The following is a 14,405-nucleotide window of genomic DNA, read 5'->3' as shown; positions in this document are numbered from 1 at the left end:
TGGACTGAATTCAACTGAACTGCAAAGGTCTGCGAAACATTAACGAAAACAGTCAAAAAAAGAAAAAAGAGACTTTACTATGAAGCAAACTTATGCATTTTTTTAAATCGTTGTTTTAGTTGAATTGTCAAATAATAGGAAACAAAAAATTTAATGACTGTAAAGTCCAGTCATGGGAGGAAACATAGAATCCAGATTCTGCTAATTGACCTATTTGATTATTTAATCATCTTTATGAAAGCAGGAGATTGTTTTTGCTCTCAGGTGTGCGTTAGCACAATGTCATCAGCAATTGACTTTAGAGAAGCAATTGTTTTCATTCATCAATCTGGGAAAGATTATGAACCCATTTCCAAAGTATCTAAAGTTCACCATGCAAATAGTGAAAGTTTATCTGTTTTTGTTTGTTTTGTTTTTTTGGCTGGAGATGCACCAATGAGTCACCAGGTTGCAGTTGGCCTATTTTTCCTTTATTGGCTCTGATGGCCAAGCAAAAGAGCTGCCATCTTTTTATTGGTCTAAAAAACATTATCAAACCACTTTTTATGCAACTTACCATGGGATGGTGTTATTTGATGGTGATGATTCTGTAGTTTCTTCACTCTGTGTGGATTTCAAAACTGCTACCTCTATCAAGCACCAGTACTTTCATGAGTACTAATGCTTAATTTCAAAAATCGGAGTAGACATCAAACAAGATTGGAAATGGGGTCTTGGGTAGGAAAAGCCTTATTGGTGCATCTCTCGCTTTTCAAAAACGGGAAACCATTTAAGATAATCGCGATCATTTCAGGAATTAGTATTATAGCAAATTGATCTCAAACGCCAGGACAACGCAGAAACTCCAGCACGCTGAGTTACCCCGAGATCTCCGCCTCATACTCTTCAATTCTCAGTTTGGATGTTTATTGTTCCAAGTTCATGACAGGATTGTCGCAAAAAGACCAAAGAATCATGGTTAGTTATGGTTTATGTTGAATTGTTGCTGGGAATATCTTCTTCCCTGTAAAAAATCATTTAAGAAGCTGCATCTGAAAGAAAACTTATGAACAAATAACACAGAAGAGCAAAGCTGAGACGTGTGGAGAAAACCTGACGCAGCGTCTCAGCTCAGACATCGCAGTCATGGACAGACGGTTCCCTGGGCTTGTTCTGCAGCCTGCACCTTACAGTCAGTGAGTCGATCATGAACTCTCCAGTGAAGCAAAGGGTTTCACCCCCACCCTCAGTCTGTCAGACAGCTCCAGCTTGTTCATTCATCAAACAAACTGAGATAATAATCCCAATCACAGCCAGCAGTAGATCCAAAGCAGAACAGCTGGAAAAGAAAATCATTAGCATTTTGTAGTGGTCCAGTCAAAATCCGGACCTAAACGTGGTTGAAACACATTAATGCGCAGACCATTAACGTGAAGATATGGACTGTTAATGTGAAGATATGGAGCTTCAGCAACTCAAATAACAAAATAATAATAATATTAATAACAAGATATCAACTTATACCCACAACAAATTAACTTGTGTGAACACAATAATCGAGACTCTGTGAGAGGACAGCCTTTTACCATCAATCCACCTATTTTTCCTGAATATGTTCTTAATATTTTATTGTGCAACTCAAAAGTCCTACATTTTTTTGGAGGTAATATTCCGAGTTTTTACAAAAAACCTGAGATGAATTAGGCTTATTTCTAACAATGTTCATATGAAATGTTGGAGAAACGACCACAGCCTCTTAGAAGTCAGTCCATGCATCTGTAATGAGCAGATCTAAGTTAATGCACCAAATTATTTCAACTCATTGATAATTCACATCACAGAGGAAATTGTCATTCAAGCACCAAAGTCAGCTCATCTGCTTGAAGTTCAGTGAAAAACAAAAAAAACATTTTACTGATTTCTGCTGCTGCACATGCGCCTTCAGATTTGGGTATTAGGAAGTTTTATTATTGTAATTTCACGAGTTTCTTGTACAATATTGAGGGCCACCTCCCCATCATTTAAACTTGGAGGAAAATCATTGTAAAAACTCTTTTTTTTATTTGCTAATTCTGTACATCTGAACCCTCTAACTATAGACATTTGCTTTTCTTTAAATGTGAAAACAAACTTTTTGTTTGTCGTCAATCTGAGAGTAATAGTTCCCCCTGGTGGATGCTAGTGGCAATACACAGACATCTGTTATTTTTTGAAGCAGCATATTCATCTCCTTAAATAAAAATACCATTTCCAAAAGAAAACTGAAGTATTATTGTTGATTTCATACTCCTACTGTATGAGGGTTTGCATTTCCTTAAGATGTAAGACTTACATCTCTAAAGGCAAATCTAATGACACTGATTTGCCTTTAGTTAAATGACCAATCATTTTACAGAGATAAGCGCCTGAAATTAAATTAAAATTTTTGAAATAATGTTATAGAGTTACATTTGATAATATGATTTGGGTGGAAATGTAGAGATCTAATATAGGATTTTTAGGATTGAAGTAAATTTCAGGAGCAAATTGATGTCTAGAGGTTCGTTCATTGATGTGTTTTAATTTCATTTTTAAAGTTTAAACGTTTTCTATTGTTCTTTCTGTGTCCGCTTTCCCGTTTTAAGCCCAATTGTGTCTCTTACTTAAAATTACACATTTTCCCACCTTTTTCATGGGGTTTTATGTCATCTGTAATTACAAAAGGTAGGTTTTTAACACTTTTAGCAAAGAGTAACTGCAGCAGGTTTCCGCCCGGCAGGTCAGATGTTGTTCTTTGTCTGAACCCGGCAATCTTCCACAAATATCTAAGTTTGATCATTCTGGGTTCACTCTTCACCTGACCTATCCTCCTCCCTGTTTGGACTTTGGCACAGTATGTTGAACCCTTCATCCAAAACCCAATTCTGTGACAATATGAACCTGTTTGAACCATGTCCCTGTTAGGTAATGTTATTGGGAACTTTGTTTTTCACCAGCAGAAAGATGCTGACGTTAATAAACACAATTTTGTCACTGATATGATTGAAAACAAAAGAGCATTGCCAGAGGATTTTGTCTTTAAACCAAAGTGTGTTTGTGTAACTTATGTGTCAGAGGAAGACAAACGTGTATGCACTATGACACTATTAGGACTGCAAAAAACAATCAAGTTCTATGAGTTAGAGCAATAAACTGGTTGAGATCAGTTTATCTCACTGCACAGAAGTGGTATAGGATTTATGCTTTGAGACTGAGACGGCCATAGAAGAATGTTGGCTTTTGTGTCCCATTGACCACTGTTGCTAAATAATTTCAAATCGGGTCATTTCTGTATTTCATTTCAGTAGCCACAGGCAATTGTAGTTATAATATGGGCAACATAGGCGGCTGACAAGGCTGGCATTAGAGGAGGGAGTGTGTGAGTGCCAATAATAAAAAAAATACATGATTGCCAAAGGTCCAGGGAATAATTCAAGATGATATTCAAGACAAACATGAGGAAACAGACTGGTCTGGATAATGGGGTTAAAAACCAAGTAGTATTTATGCTGGGAAGCAGGTTTTTACTGCAATGCTATGCAGTTGAGTCAACATGTAGACGGGAGACAGCTTGGGAGTTGAGACACAAACAACAACAGCAGATTCAAACCTGGGAGCACACAAAAACACAAATACCACAGATTCTGAACCAAGAACTAACAAAATAAAGACAAACAGTAAATGAAAAACTAGGATGGAGCAAGTGAACCTAATAGCTGCAACTACATGTCAAAGACAGGAGTACGCAGAATCATAAAACCAAGAAATTAGCTTAATATGGAGAACAAAGACTGACAAATCCTAAAATAAAGCAAAATACAAGACCAAAGTTCTACAAACTCCACAGAGCTGTTTTCTTGAGGGTGGATTCCAGATGCCCACTTAATCCATAAACAAAATATTAACCCCAACCCCATGTTGTTGACGGGACTTTGGAGGAAGGGCTCAAAACAAAGGAAAACCCAACCCAAAGAAGGGGAAGCTGCAAACAAAACAACGCTGAGTTCAGCAAGAAGACCATTAAAATGCTCTGGATGTTGGTGGTTTTGCTGGAAGAATCCAGAAGAGGTTCTGGAAGCAGCCAAAGGAAGCTGGTTGTGTTTGGTGGGGTTGCTGGAGGATGTTGACCGGGGAGACCAAGGAAAGTCGTGCAAAGGTGCTGGAGGTTGGCCAGGAGTTGGCAGAGTCCAATACAGAGAGTTTCTAGAGATGTAATTGAAGACCAGAAGGCTGGAGCTTCAGAGCCAGACGAGCTCTTCTGTGGGAAGAGACTGAGAAGGGCCAATCCTTACATCACCCAGGGCAATGCAGAGTCGAGAGTATTGTGTCTCTGTCTGGCAATCAATGGACCAGTCTTTGTTTGGCAGTTGCCAAAAGTACAGAACTTAGCTTCAAGAGTTGTGTCAAGAGTAAAGTTTGGTGCAGAGAGGATTATGATGTGACCCATTTTTTGTGAGTTGCTCTTGACCTCAATTCTTGAGTATATCGAGACATTTTGGACTGTTTTTTGTAGATTGCCTGTAGTTTGTGGAAACAGTTTGAGGATGGACTCTTCGTGTTTCAAGGCCCATAAAAACATAAATGAATGAGTTCCCTGGTATCCACAGAATCTCGACCTCAACCAGCTGGGACACGTTTTTAATGAGTAACGGTGAGACAGCTAGATTGTCCAACATCAGTGTCTTACCTCACAAATGCAATTTTGAAAAATGTGTCAAATATTTCCCTGAACATACTTTTGAACCTTGTCTGTTTAAAAGTCAAACCTCAACCCATTTATCCATATTACACCCTATGGATAAAGAATGAAAAGTCTCTCAAATTCATTCATGTATGAAGACACATGACCTGATCATTTTTTGCCATGCTATCTAGATCACTATCCCGATTATTGTTTGTTATTGTGTTGTTTGTTTATTTTTTATGATTTGAGGGATTGTTTTACTTTGTTTTCTCTAAGGTTTATTTTTACAGAAACGCCTTCAGAGGTTTCTACCCTTACATAAATTCCTTACTGTGCCTCCATAAGCTTTTTCAAATGTGAACAAATACAAAATATAAAATGCTTTACAAAAAAAATCTCAAAGAAAATGTAAAGGTTATCTGATTCCATGAGCAGAGTAAAGAGAAACCTTTGACATGCTGTCAAAAGTACGTGGACGACGTGACTCGGTCTTGTTTTTCCTCAGTCAAGGTTGAGGCCAAAAACATTACTGTGTGCAGATTTCTATGGAGCCCTGTTGCTCAACATTAACTCACTTTGTTTGCAAAGCTTTTGTCTACTTGAACATGGTCACACGTAACAAGCAGTAAACCCTTTTGGATTAGTGCTAAAGAGAAAATATTAAAAACTGAAGAAGATGCAAGAAAGTTTTTACTGAACATAAATGTGACCAGAGGTTGAGGGTGAAGCAGTTGATATGGAGGATCCAGAAAAACACTGTGTAGGGTTTGATGATGTTGTCTGAAAAATTTTGATTGTAGGTAGCAGAGTGTTCGAAAAGTGATCTATGGAGATTTTAAGGAGAATTCAGCCCAATCTTAGGGCTGCAAGGTAAAACAGTTGTTAGTACTGTTGCTTCACAGCAAGAAACTCCAGAGTTTGATTCCTTGCCAGGCCCTTTGTGTGTTTGGTTTCTATGCTCTGCTGCTCATGCTTGTGTGGATTCTCCCAGGTATTCCAGCTTCTTCCCACAAGCTAAAGACATGTAACATGACAAATTGCCACTATGTAGTGGACCAGTGTCCAGGGTCTAGTTGTCTCAATTTCTAGCATATGAGAGTTCACTATTTGAGGGTTAAGCTGTCCTCTTCTCAACTGTCTGTTTATCCAACCAGCCATCGACCCCCTATACTAACTTAAGAAACTCATCATCTCCAGATTCATGGTCGCTAACATCATCTCTAGATTCTTCATCTCCAGTGTCTCCAGTACTGGAAACATGTCTGTCCAACCTGACTCATCACTAGCATCATCATCATCATCATCATCATCATCATCATCATCATCATCATCATCATCATCATCATCATCATCATCATCATCATCATCATCATCATCAGCGTGATCATCATCATCATCATCATCATCATCATCATCATCATCATCATCATCATCATCATCAGCGTGATCAACACCCACTTCATCAGCAGCACCAGCATTATCATCCTTCCCATCTCCAGACTGTGAAACTCCATTGTTTTCATCTTCTGCATCACCTGTAGTGTCTCTCATCGTTTTCTTTATCTTTGGTGCATCCTCCACCCTAATCGTCTTCGTGTCATGATTCTGTCTGTCTCCTGCCTGCATGTGGATCCTAAACCATCTCCTCAAATCACAGTTTCGCCATTCAACCCACTGTCAACATACAGCATCATTAAACAACACGACACTCTGGTGTTTTTATTGAAGTTCTTCAGGAAAAGTTCATATCGAAAGGAAGACAATCCTACTGAAATGCAACGCAAACATGTTTTGAAGCCAGGCACAAGACATGAACTATGAACTCTTGAGAGGCTCCTTGAGGAACTGTTGCCTTTCCGTTGCCCTGGGGCAGTCCGGAAGAAGCCAGGCTGCAATGTAACCCTTCTGACCGACACCGGCTGGCAAGGCAAAGTGTTTTGCCAAAGGACACAAATGGGCGGGCGGACCGGAAATCAAACCAGTGATCCACCGATTGCAGGGCGAACTCCCACGTTTCCACCGTCGCTCCCTATCAAGGAACTGCTTTGGAATAGCTTCATAAATTGAAGCTACCTATAATCTATTGATGCATTTTATAGAGAAGATTTCTCGAATATTTTAGCCTAACAATAAATATAAAGTTACTAGAAAAATAGTAGGTAAAAGATAAACATTTTAAATTTTTTATGTGGAGGACCAATCAACAGAGCAAATTTAATCCACTGATTACATATGAAGAAGTCAATACACAATTTTGAGTTAATGTTCACCATCGAGTCATTGCACCACACTTTGTTGAGAGGACTGCAAAGTGCGGCTGTCAGCGGTTTTTATTTATCTTATGAGGACAGCTGGGTTAGTTACCTCTTGGACCAGAGTTGGACCTGTTCCAACCAGAACTTTGGTCAGACCTCTGGAAAGTTCTAAAAGAAAAAAAAAATGTTTTAGTTATGTGGAAGAAAGCAGAAAAGATCTAAAATGAAGCTCAAAATAACCCACGTTTCCCTGTGGGATCTTTTTTGCCTGTCTTCTGGTAAGTGTCCCTTGTTTGTCGTTTATTGCTTAACTGGGGGAGAAAAAAATCTGTCTTTCTTACTTTGCATTCAACACAAAAGAAAAGAAAAAATATATTTTTCCAGGTCTTTTTTTCTTGTTTAGGTATTGAGGGCAAATGAAAAAAATACTTCTCTTATTTTCAGTTTTTTTTCCTTCTCATCCACAAAAAAAGAAAAACATATATATTTTTAAAGAAAAATTACATGACAGAAATACTTTTTTCCCTTGATACTTTAAAAATTATTATTTTTTCTTTCCCTGTGTGTTGGATGAGAAAAAAGACTTAAAAAAAGACAGAAAAATCAACAGATATATTTTTTCCCCCCTTTTTTGCCCTTTAGAATTTAAACTAAAACAATAAACAACAAATATCCATTTTCTTCCGCTTTATCCGGGGTTGGGTCACAGGGGTAGCAGCTTCAGAAGGGAGGCCCAGACTTCCCTCTCCCCGGCCACTTCTTCTAGCTCTTCCGGGGGAATCCCGAGGCGTTCCCAGGCCAGCCGAGAGACATAGTCCCTCCAGCATGTCCTGGGTCTTCCCCGGTTCCTCCTCCCGGTGGGACGAGCCTGGAACACCTCACCAGGGAGGCGTCCAGGAGGCGTCCTGACCAGAGAGGAGCCACCTCAACTGGCTCCTCTCGATGTGAAGGAGCAGCGGCTCTACTCTGAGTCCCGGATGACTGAGCTTCTCACCCTATCTCTAAGGGAGAGCCCAGACACCCTACAGAGAAAACCCATTTCGGCCGCTTGTATCCGCGATCTCGTTCTTTCGGTCATGATCCAAAGCTCATGACCATCGATGAGGGAAGGAATGTAGATTGACCGAGAGCTTCGTTTTTTGGTTCAGCTCTCTCTTCACCACGATGGACCGGTACAGCACCCGCTTCACAATCCCTCGGCCGCCACCCATCACAGATTGCACCCGACCCCTTTGGCCCCTTTCATAGGTGGTGGGCCCATGGGAGGGGGGACCCATGTTTCCTCTTCGGGCTGAGCCCAGCCGGGCTCCATGGGTAAAAGCCCAGCCACCAGGCGCTCGCCATCATGCCCCCCTTCCAGGCCTGGCTCCAAAGTGGGGCCCCGGTGACCCGCGTCCGGGCGAGGGAACACCAAGTCCAAAGTTCTCGTCCATCATTGGGGTCTTCGGGCTGCGCTTTGTCTGGTCTCTCACCTAGGACCTGTCTGCCTTGGGTGACCCTACCAGGGGCATAAAGCCCCAGACAGTGTAGCTCCTAGGATCACTGGGGCTCTCAAACCCCTCCACCATGATAAGGTGGCAGCCCAAGGAGAGGAAACAAAAACAAAAAGACAACAAATACTCGACTTAAACATTTTTCTTTTCCACTCTGCTGCAGTAGAAATTAAAGAAATGTATTTCTTATAGTCAGAAATACTTAATAGAAAACACATTTGATCAAAATTTGCACATTACAACTTTTTGCTTCCCTTGAAAACAAAAATGTTCCACAAGTTAAAAAAATAAAATAAAATCTTGACAGTATTTCAATTTAGATTTAAATAGAGACTAGAGAAATTGGTCAGACTTTGTTAAAATTGTTGCCTTTCAGGGCTTCCATTCATCTCTAACAAACACGTAATAAAATGCATCTGAAAATAGAGTCGACTTAGATAAGGTTTCACATAAAATAATCATCTATTGACTGGAGTTTTGTGGTGAAAACTTTCTAAATTCTCTGAATCTCTGCAGAGGTGGGATCGAGTTCTCAGGGTCACAACTCTGGGGATCACAAAACATTGTGGGCGTCTTTCACAAACCCACGGCTCCTGCACATTGTCCCTCCCCGCCTCCTTCCCTTTGGTACCTGTCGTCATGACACCCACGCAAACTAGGCTTCAATATAAGCAGAAGCTGCAGCTGCAGCCGGTACCTTTTGCCCAGCTCTCCAGCCTACTGGACCAGAGGACAACTCGTCATGAAGCTGCTGCCCCATATTCTGCTGATGTGCCTGGCTCTTGCTCTGGCATGGGCCCAGTAAGTAGCCTCGATTTTAACTTAATTAAACAATCAGGAAGTTTGGGAACGTTTAAATTTTCTACTTTTCATGCAACTGCAAGCTCATCACTCCAAGTGCTGATATGTAATCCATGTTTGACAAAAATTTGAGTTGTACTCTGGTGTTTATAACTCCTAAAGTCAATTTAGAAAACAAAATGTTGATATTTAGATGAATGGTAAACTTTACCTGCTATCAGTTGCATCTGTTACAATTATTAAATCAGCCTGTCACCATATTTATTATTTACCAGTCCATCTTTGTCAAGCTTAACTAAAATCCTGATTGTATAGTCAAACAACTATGATCAAAACGATGAGAAATTCTGAAAAGCCAAGTTTCTTTTTCACTTTTTCACAGGGGTAAACACCAAAACCAACCCGGGCACCAAAACCAACCCGGACACCAGCACCAACCCGGACACCAAAACGATCACCAGCACCATGCAGGTGAGTTTACAAAAACAACCCTTTTTGAGAGATAAGGAAATCTCCATATCTTCACAGTAAAATCCTTCTTCTGTCTCGTGTTCTGCAGCTGTCCTCGACCGCTGCAAGGGCCTTGAAATGGACGCAGTCGCAGAAAACGAGGAGAGGATTCCTTACTTTTTCAAAGGTGGGTCCCGTTGCAGTGAACATCTGGGGACTCCAGCTCCTTTTTCCTGGAACAAAACACACAAGAAGTCTCAAAAGACATGGGGAGAGCAAGCATGTTTTTCAATGTAAAGACTCTGTGTTTGTTTGTGCTGTCAGGTGACCACTTGTTCAAGGGCTTCCATGGGAAGGCCGAGCTGTCAAACAAGTCTTTTGCAGAGTTGGACGACCACCACCATCTGGGCCACGTAGACGCTGCCTTCCGCATGCACTTTGAGGACGATCCCGCACACCACAACCACATGTTCTTCTTCCTGGTATGCTCCAGCAAAAGATCTTGCAGTTTGCTGAGTTTGCACCAGAAAGTGTGAAGGTCTGGATTTGAATTCAGAAAAACAATATTTTGAGGATAAAGTATAATGGAGAAATAGTGCAGCAAAAAAAAAAAAATCTGACTTTATTCTCACCTTATTTCTACTTAGTTCTCATTTATTACGACTTCTTCTTCTTGTGGAACTTTATTTTTATATTACTATGACTTTTTTTCCTCATAGTACTATGACTTTATTCTAATATTATCATAACTTTATTCTCATATTATTTCAAATTTAGTCTTGTTCGACTTTATTCTCACAATATTATGACTTGATTTTTGTAACTTTTATTTTTTCCTTAGTATGACCCAAATACTCCATCGTAGAAAAGCACTTTTGTACGACCTGAGCAGACAAATTCTGAAAATGAGATGCAGAGGCTCACAGAGACACAGCGGGAAGTTCAGTGGGAAGAGAATGCGATGATCTGTGCAGTTGAATGTGATGTCTGTCTCACGCAGGACAACAAGGTGTTCCGGTACTTCCAGCACAAGCTGGTGGTCGGCTTCCCCAAGGACATCTCCGAGGTCTTCCCTGGAATCCCAGATCACCTGGATGCGGCCGTGGAGTGCCCCAAGTCAGAGTGTGGCACAGACTCTGTGATCTTCTTCAAGGGTTAGTCAGTGCGCACATTTGGTCGTCTAGTTCTAATTGGATAACATCTCTGATTGAGAAGAAGAAGTATAATTTTGACTCATTTCATATATTTTACCAATCCTTCGGGTGGCTCTAACTCTTGCAAGTTTTGTGCGTACTTGTTTGTTTATTTTTGTTGTTTTTGTTTTTGGCAGGCAAAGACATCTTCCACTACAACTTGAAAACCAAGGCTGTGGAGAAGAAAGCGTTTGCGTCCATGCCCAACTGCACGTCGGCCTTCCGCTTCACGGAGCACTACTACTGCTTCCACGGACACCAGTTCTCCAAGTTCGACCCGAAGACCGGCGAGGTGCACGGGAGGTACCCCAAAGAGGCCCGCGACTACTTCATGAGGTGCTCCAAGTTCAGTAAGTGGAGAAGAGACGACAGCAGGGACGCAAAGCTGAGCGTGAGCTGTTGACTGATGAACGTAGATCAAACATTTTGAGAGTAGATGTGATTTGGTGAGCCTCAGCTTGTTGAATGGCAGCAAAGTGGTTTCATTCTGATGCTTTCTACACGTTTGCATTAGAAATACATTTGGAACACAGATCTTGTACTAGCTGCATTGATAGCATTCATTTGGTTTGTGGAAAATCCACAGCGACAGTCAATGAAGAGTTAAATGAGACATAAAACATGAAAAATAAGAAATGACTTATAGGATCAGCACATCTCTTTCCATCAACAAGAGCCTGCATGAGGCAGGCAGATGGACCAATAAAACTAAAATGTAGATCAGAATCAGACAATTTTCCTGTGAATGGTTCTGGTCAGTGATCAGCAGTCAAACTATAAAAACAAAAAAACCCTCCAGGTTCATTTGTTACATGAAATCTCAAAACTTTCACAATTTCTGGTCTGTAGACAGACATATCAGCCATTAGTTGCAATTATTTGAGTTAATCAGGTGAAACATACGGGCTTATATTAATACATCTATCAAACAGCATGTGGCATTTTTTTCCCCTTTTATGTCTAAAAAAAGTCCTTGAATAAGAAATGAGAAAAACAGAATAAGTCTAACTTGGCATCTCCAATCTAGACTTCAAAATAACACAAACTAGTACTGGCCTGGAAAGGCTTAATCAGTGCATCTCTGGTTTGAAGTACGAGTGAAACGTGTCGGCTTTAAATCCAGCTGCAAAAAGTGATATTTCAATGTTCAGGGGAAGGCGGCGACCACCTGGAGAGAGAGCGCTGCAGCCGCGTTCACCTGGACGCCATCACTTCCGATGATGCCGGAGACATTTACGCATTCAGAGGTGAGATACGGCAGCCAAATATTCATACCGTCATCTGCGGTTTTAGTCTTTGCATTTCTTTTTCTTCCCCATCACGTTGATGACAATTGATTACGCTCGCTCTTCTGTCACAATTCAAGCGTTTATCCGAGGCAGAGGTCATTCAGCTTTTGATAAGGTTCAAAGGTTTAGGCACAATAAATATACAAATTTCCCCAACTTAAATGAAGAAATAAAAACAAATCTTTTCATTTTTATGTTGAAAATGAAGGATCAAGATTATTATTATTGTTATTTATTGATAAACGGAATTATAAATATGGCCTACATGTGTTAAATTTCATTGTATGGCTTAAGAAAACAGCCAAAGATTGTCACAAGTGACTGTTGCTGGTGCCACAGGAAGAAATGAAATGTGAAATTAATCTCCATGGCTGCAAAGAGAAGGATATGTCGCATTGGTAAATGTCAAGATTGAACTGGAAGGCAGTAAATATAAAGATACATCAGTCTTTAGATAACAGCCTTCTTTATCAGCGTTACAATTTCCAACTTCTCCAAGCGATCCCTTTTCTTTTTTTTCCCCCACAGGCCACCATTTTATCCGTAAAGATGACAACGACACGCTGACCTCAAACACCATCGAGAACACCTTCAGGGAGCTGCACAGCGAGGTCGACGCCGCTTTCTCCTACCAGGACCATCTCCACATGATCAAGGTAACGCGATACCTCCGTGTTCAAACGCGGTCGTCTGGAGAGCATGGAAAACTCACTTCCTCTCCGCCCCGTTCAGGACAACCAGCTGTTCGTTTACAAAGCCAGCGAGCCACCCACCCACCTGGCCGGTTACCCCAAGCCTCTGAAACAGGAGCTGGGCATCGACGGCCCCATCGATGCCGCCTTCGTCTGCCAAGACCATCACATTCTTCACGTCATCAAAGGTGAGACCACCACCGGAGCCGGAGCGTGAGAAACGTCAACTTAAAATGTTTAATTCTGATGCGTAAATAGCGTTTCAGTGGGAATAATATTTACAATCATGAATGTGAAATTATTCCAATTTTAAAATAATGTAATCAGATTGACTTTTTGTTCCAGGCAATGTTTGCATATTTTGGAATCATCCTATAAACATTAAATTAAAAAATGACATGCATATTTCACTGTTATCAGGACTCCTACACATTTTACGTAAAGATTTCATCATTTTCCAGATACATTTTTTCAGACTTTACTTCAAATTATAAAACATTACAGTTCGTTCACTAAGTTAATACTTACTGTGATCATACAGTAATATGTTGTTATATAGATACATTTTAAAGTGCTTTAAATATGGCACCTGAACAACCACAAGCAGAAAGGAAAAACAGGAGGAAAAAAATGAAGGCGAGAAGAAAGGAAAGATAAAGGTTTAAAGTAATGAATGAAAACAAATGAGCATTAGGACACAAGAAGAGCAGAAAGGAAAGAAGGAATGGAAATATAGGAAAATGGAAGAAAAGAAGGACGCAAACTAGGAAGAGATAAAGAAAGAAATTACAGGCAACAGGAAATACTATGTTCTACTTAAATATTTATCAGGCATTGAAAAATACTTCAATCAATTTCCAGACGTGACCAAATCTCTCTGGAGTTTCACACATTGATGCCTGACGTCATGTCCTATGTTTCCCCCTGCAGGTAGGGACATGTACGACGTGGACTTGAGGGCCACCCCGCGCGTCCCCACCAACAAGCGCCCCATCTCCATCCTGAAGAAGGTGGACGCCGCCATGTGCGGTCCCGACGGAGTCAAGGTGATCCGGGGAAGCCACTTCTACCACTTCCAGAGCGTCATGCAGTTCGTCGCCGCCAGGGCTCTGCCCGAGCAGCACCGAGTGTCTCTGGAGCTGTTCGGCTGCGACCACTGAGCCGCTTTCTGGGAAAGGACTGAGCGGACGCCGCGGAACATGGAAAGAAACCAAAAAAAAAAACAAAAACATACAGGCACTTACAACATCCGGGAGACGCGGCTCCTCACAGACCACACGGTCTTCGCATGCAACTTCTGTGTTTTACCTCAAAAATAAACCTCGACGTTTCTTAATAAGGGACTGATTTTTCATGCTTTCTGTGGTGACGCACCACATTCTGACTCGGTTCGTACAGAGTTGGGATGAATGAAGACATTCATAGGCGTCACAGTCTCTCCTTTAGCAGGTTGTCATATTTATATTTAATATGTTTACTTGCACCCCGTTTTTGATTTGTCTGTAATTTTCAGTTAAACTTCCCAGAAAAAATGTCAACATCTTTGAGAAG

General features: G+C 40.9%; 1 protein-coding gene across 1 annotated transcript; it reads left to right on the top strand.

Annotated features, from left to right (window-relative positions):
• Window positions 1–9,097: 9,097 nt before the first annotated feature.
• On the top strand, window positions 9,098–14,190 carry hpxa (hemopexin a). The gene is made up of 10 exons (XM_032567628.1): window positions 9,098–9,230; window positions 9,613–9,701; window positions 9,790–9,867; window positions 10,005–10,162; window positions 10,681–10,834; window positions 11,011–11,223; window positions 12,025–12,120; window positions 12,691–12,818; window positions 12,895–13,042; window positions 13,785–14,190. Exons 1-10 carry the CDS (start codon window positions 9,172–9,174, stop codon window positions 14,012–14,014), a joined length of 1,353 nt encoding a protein of 450 aa, XP_032423519.1. The 5' UTR covers window positions 9,098–9,171; the 3' UTR covers window positions 14,015–14,190.
• The last annotated feature ends 215 nt before the right edge of the window (window positions 14,191–14,405 follow it).

This window comes from Xiphophorus hellerii, chromosome 7, assembly GCF_003331165.1.
Source record: "Xiphophorus hellerii strain 12219 chromosome 7, Xiphophorus_hellerii-4.1, whole genome shotgun sequence".
Lineage (NCBI taxonomy): Eukaryota > Metazoa > Chordata > Actinopteri > Cyprinodontiformes > Poeciliidae > Xiphophorus > Xiphophorus hellerii.
The sequence above is the reverse complement of the archived record's forward strand: the minus strand, read 5'-3'. Positions and strand labels throughout refer to the sequence as shown.

What these genes read in the sequence shown, in the direction of transcription:
- hpxa (XM_032567628.1), top strand. Translation starts at nt 9,172, where the DNA reads ATGAAGCTGCTGCCCCATATTCTGCTGATGTGCCTGGCTCTTGCTCTG. An exon ending in CTTGCTCTGGCATGGGCCCA is followed by an intron (nt 9,231 to 9,612) that starts GTAAGTAGCCTC and finishes ACTTTTTCACAG; the next exon opens with GGGTAAACACCAAAACCAAC. An exon ending in GATTCCTTACTTTTTCAAAG is followed by an intron (nt 9,868 to 10,004) that starts GTGGGTCCCGTT and finishes TTGTGCTGTCAG; the next exon opens with GTGACCACTTGTTCAAGGGC.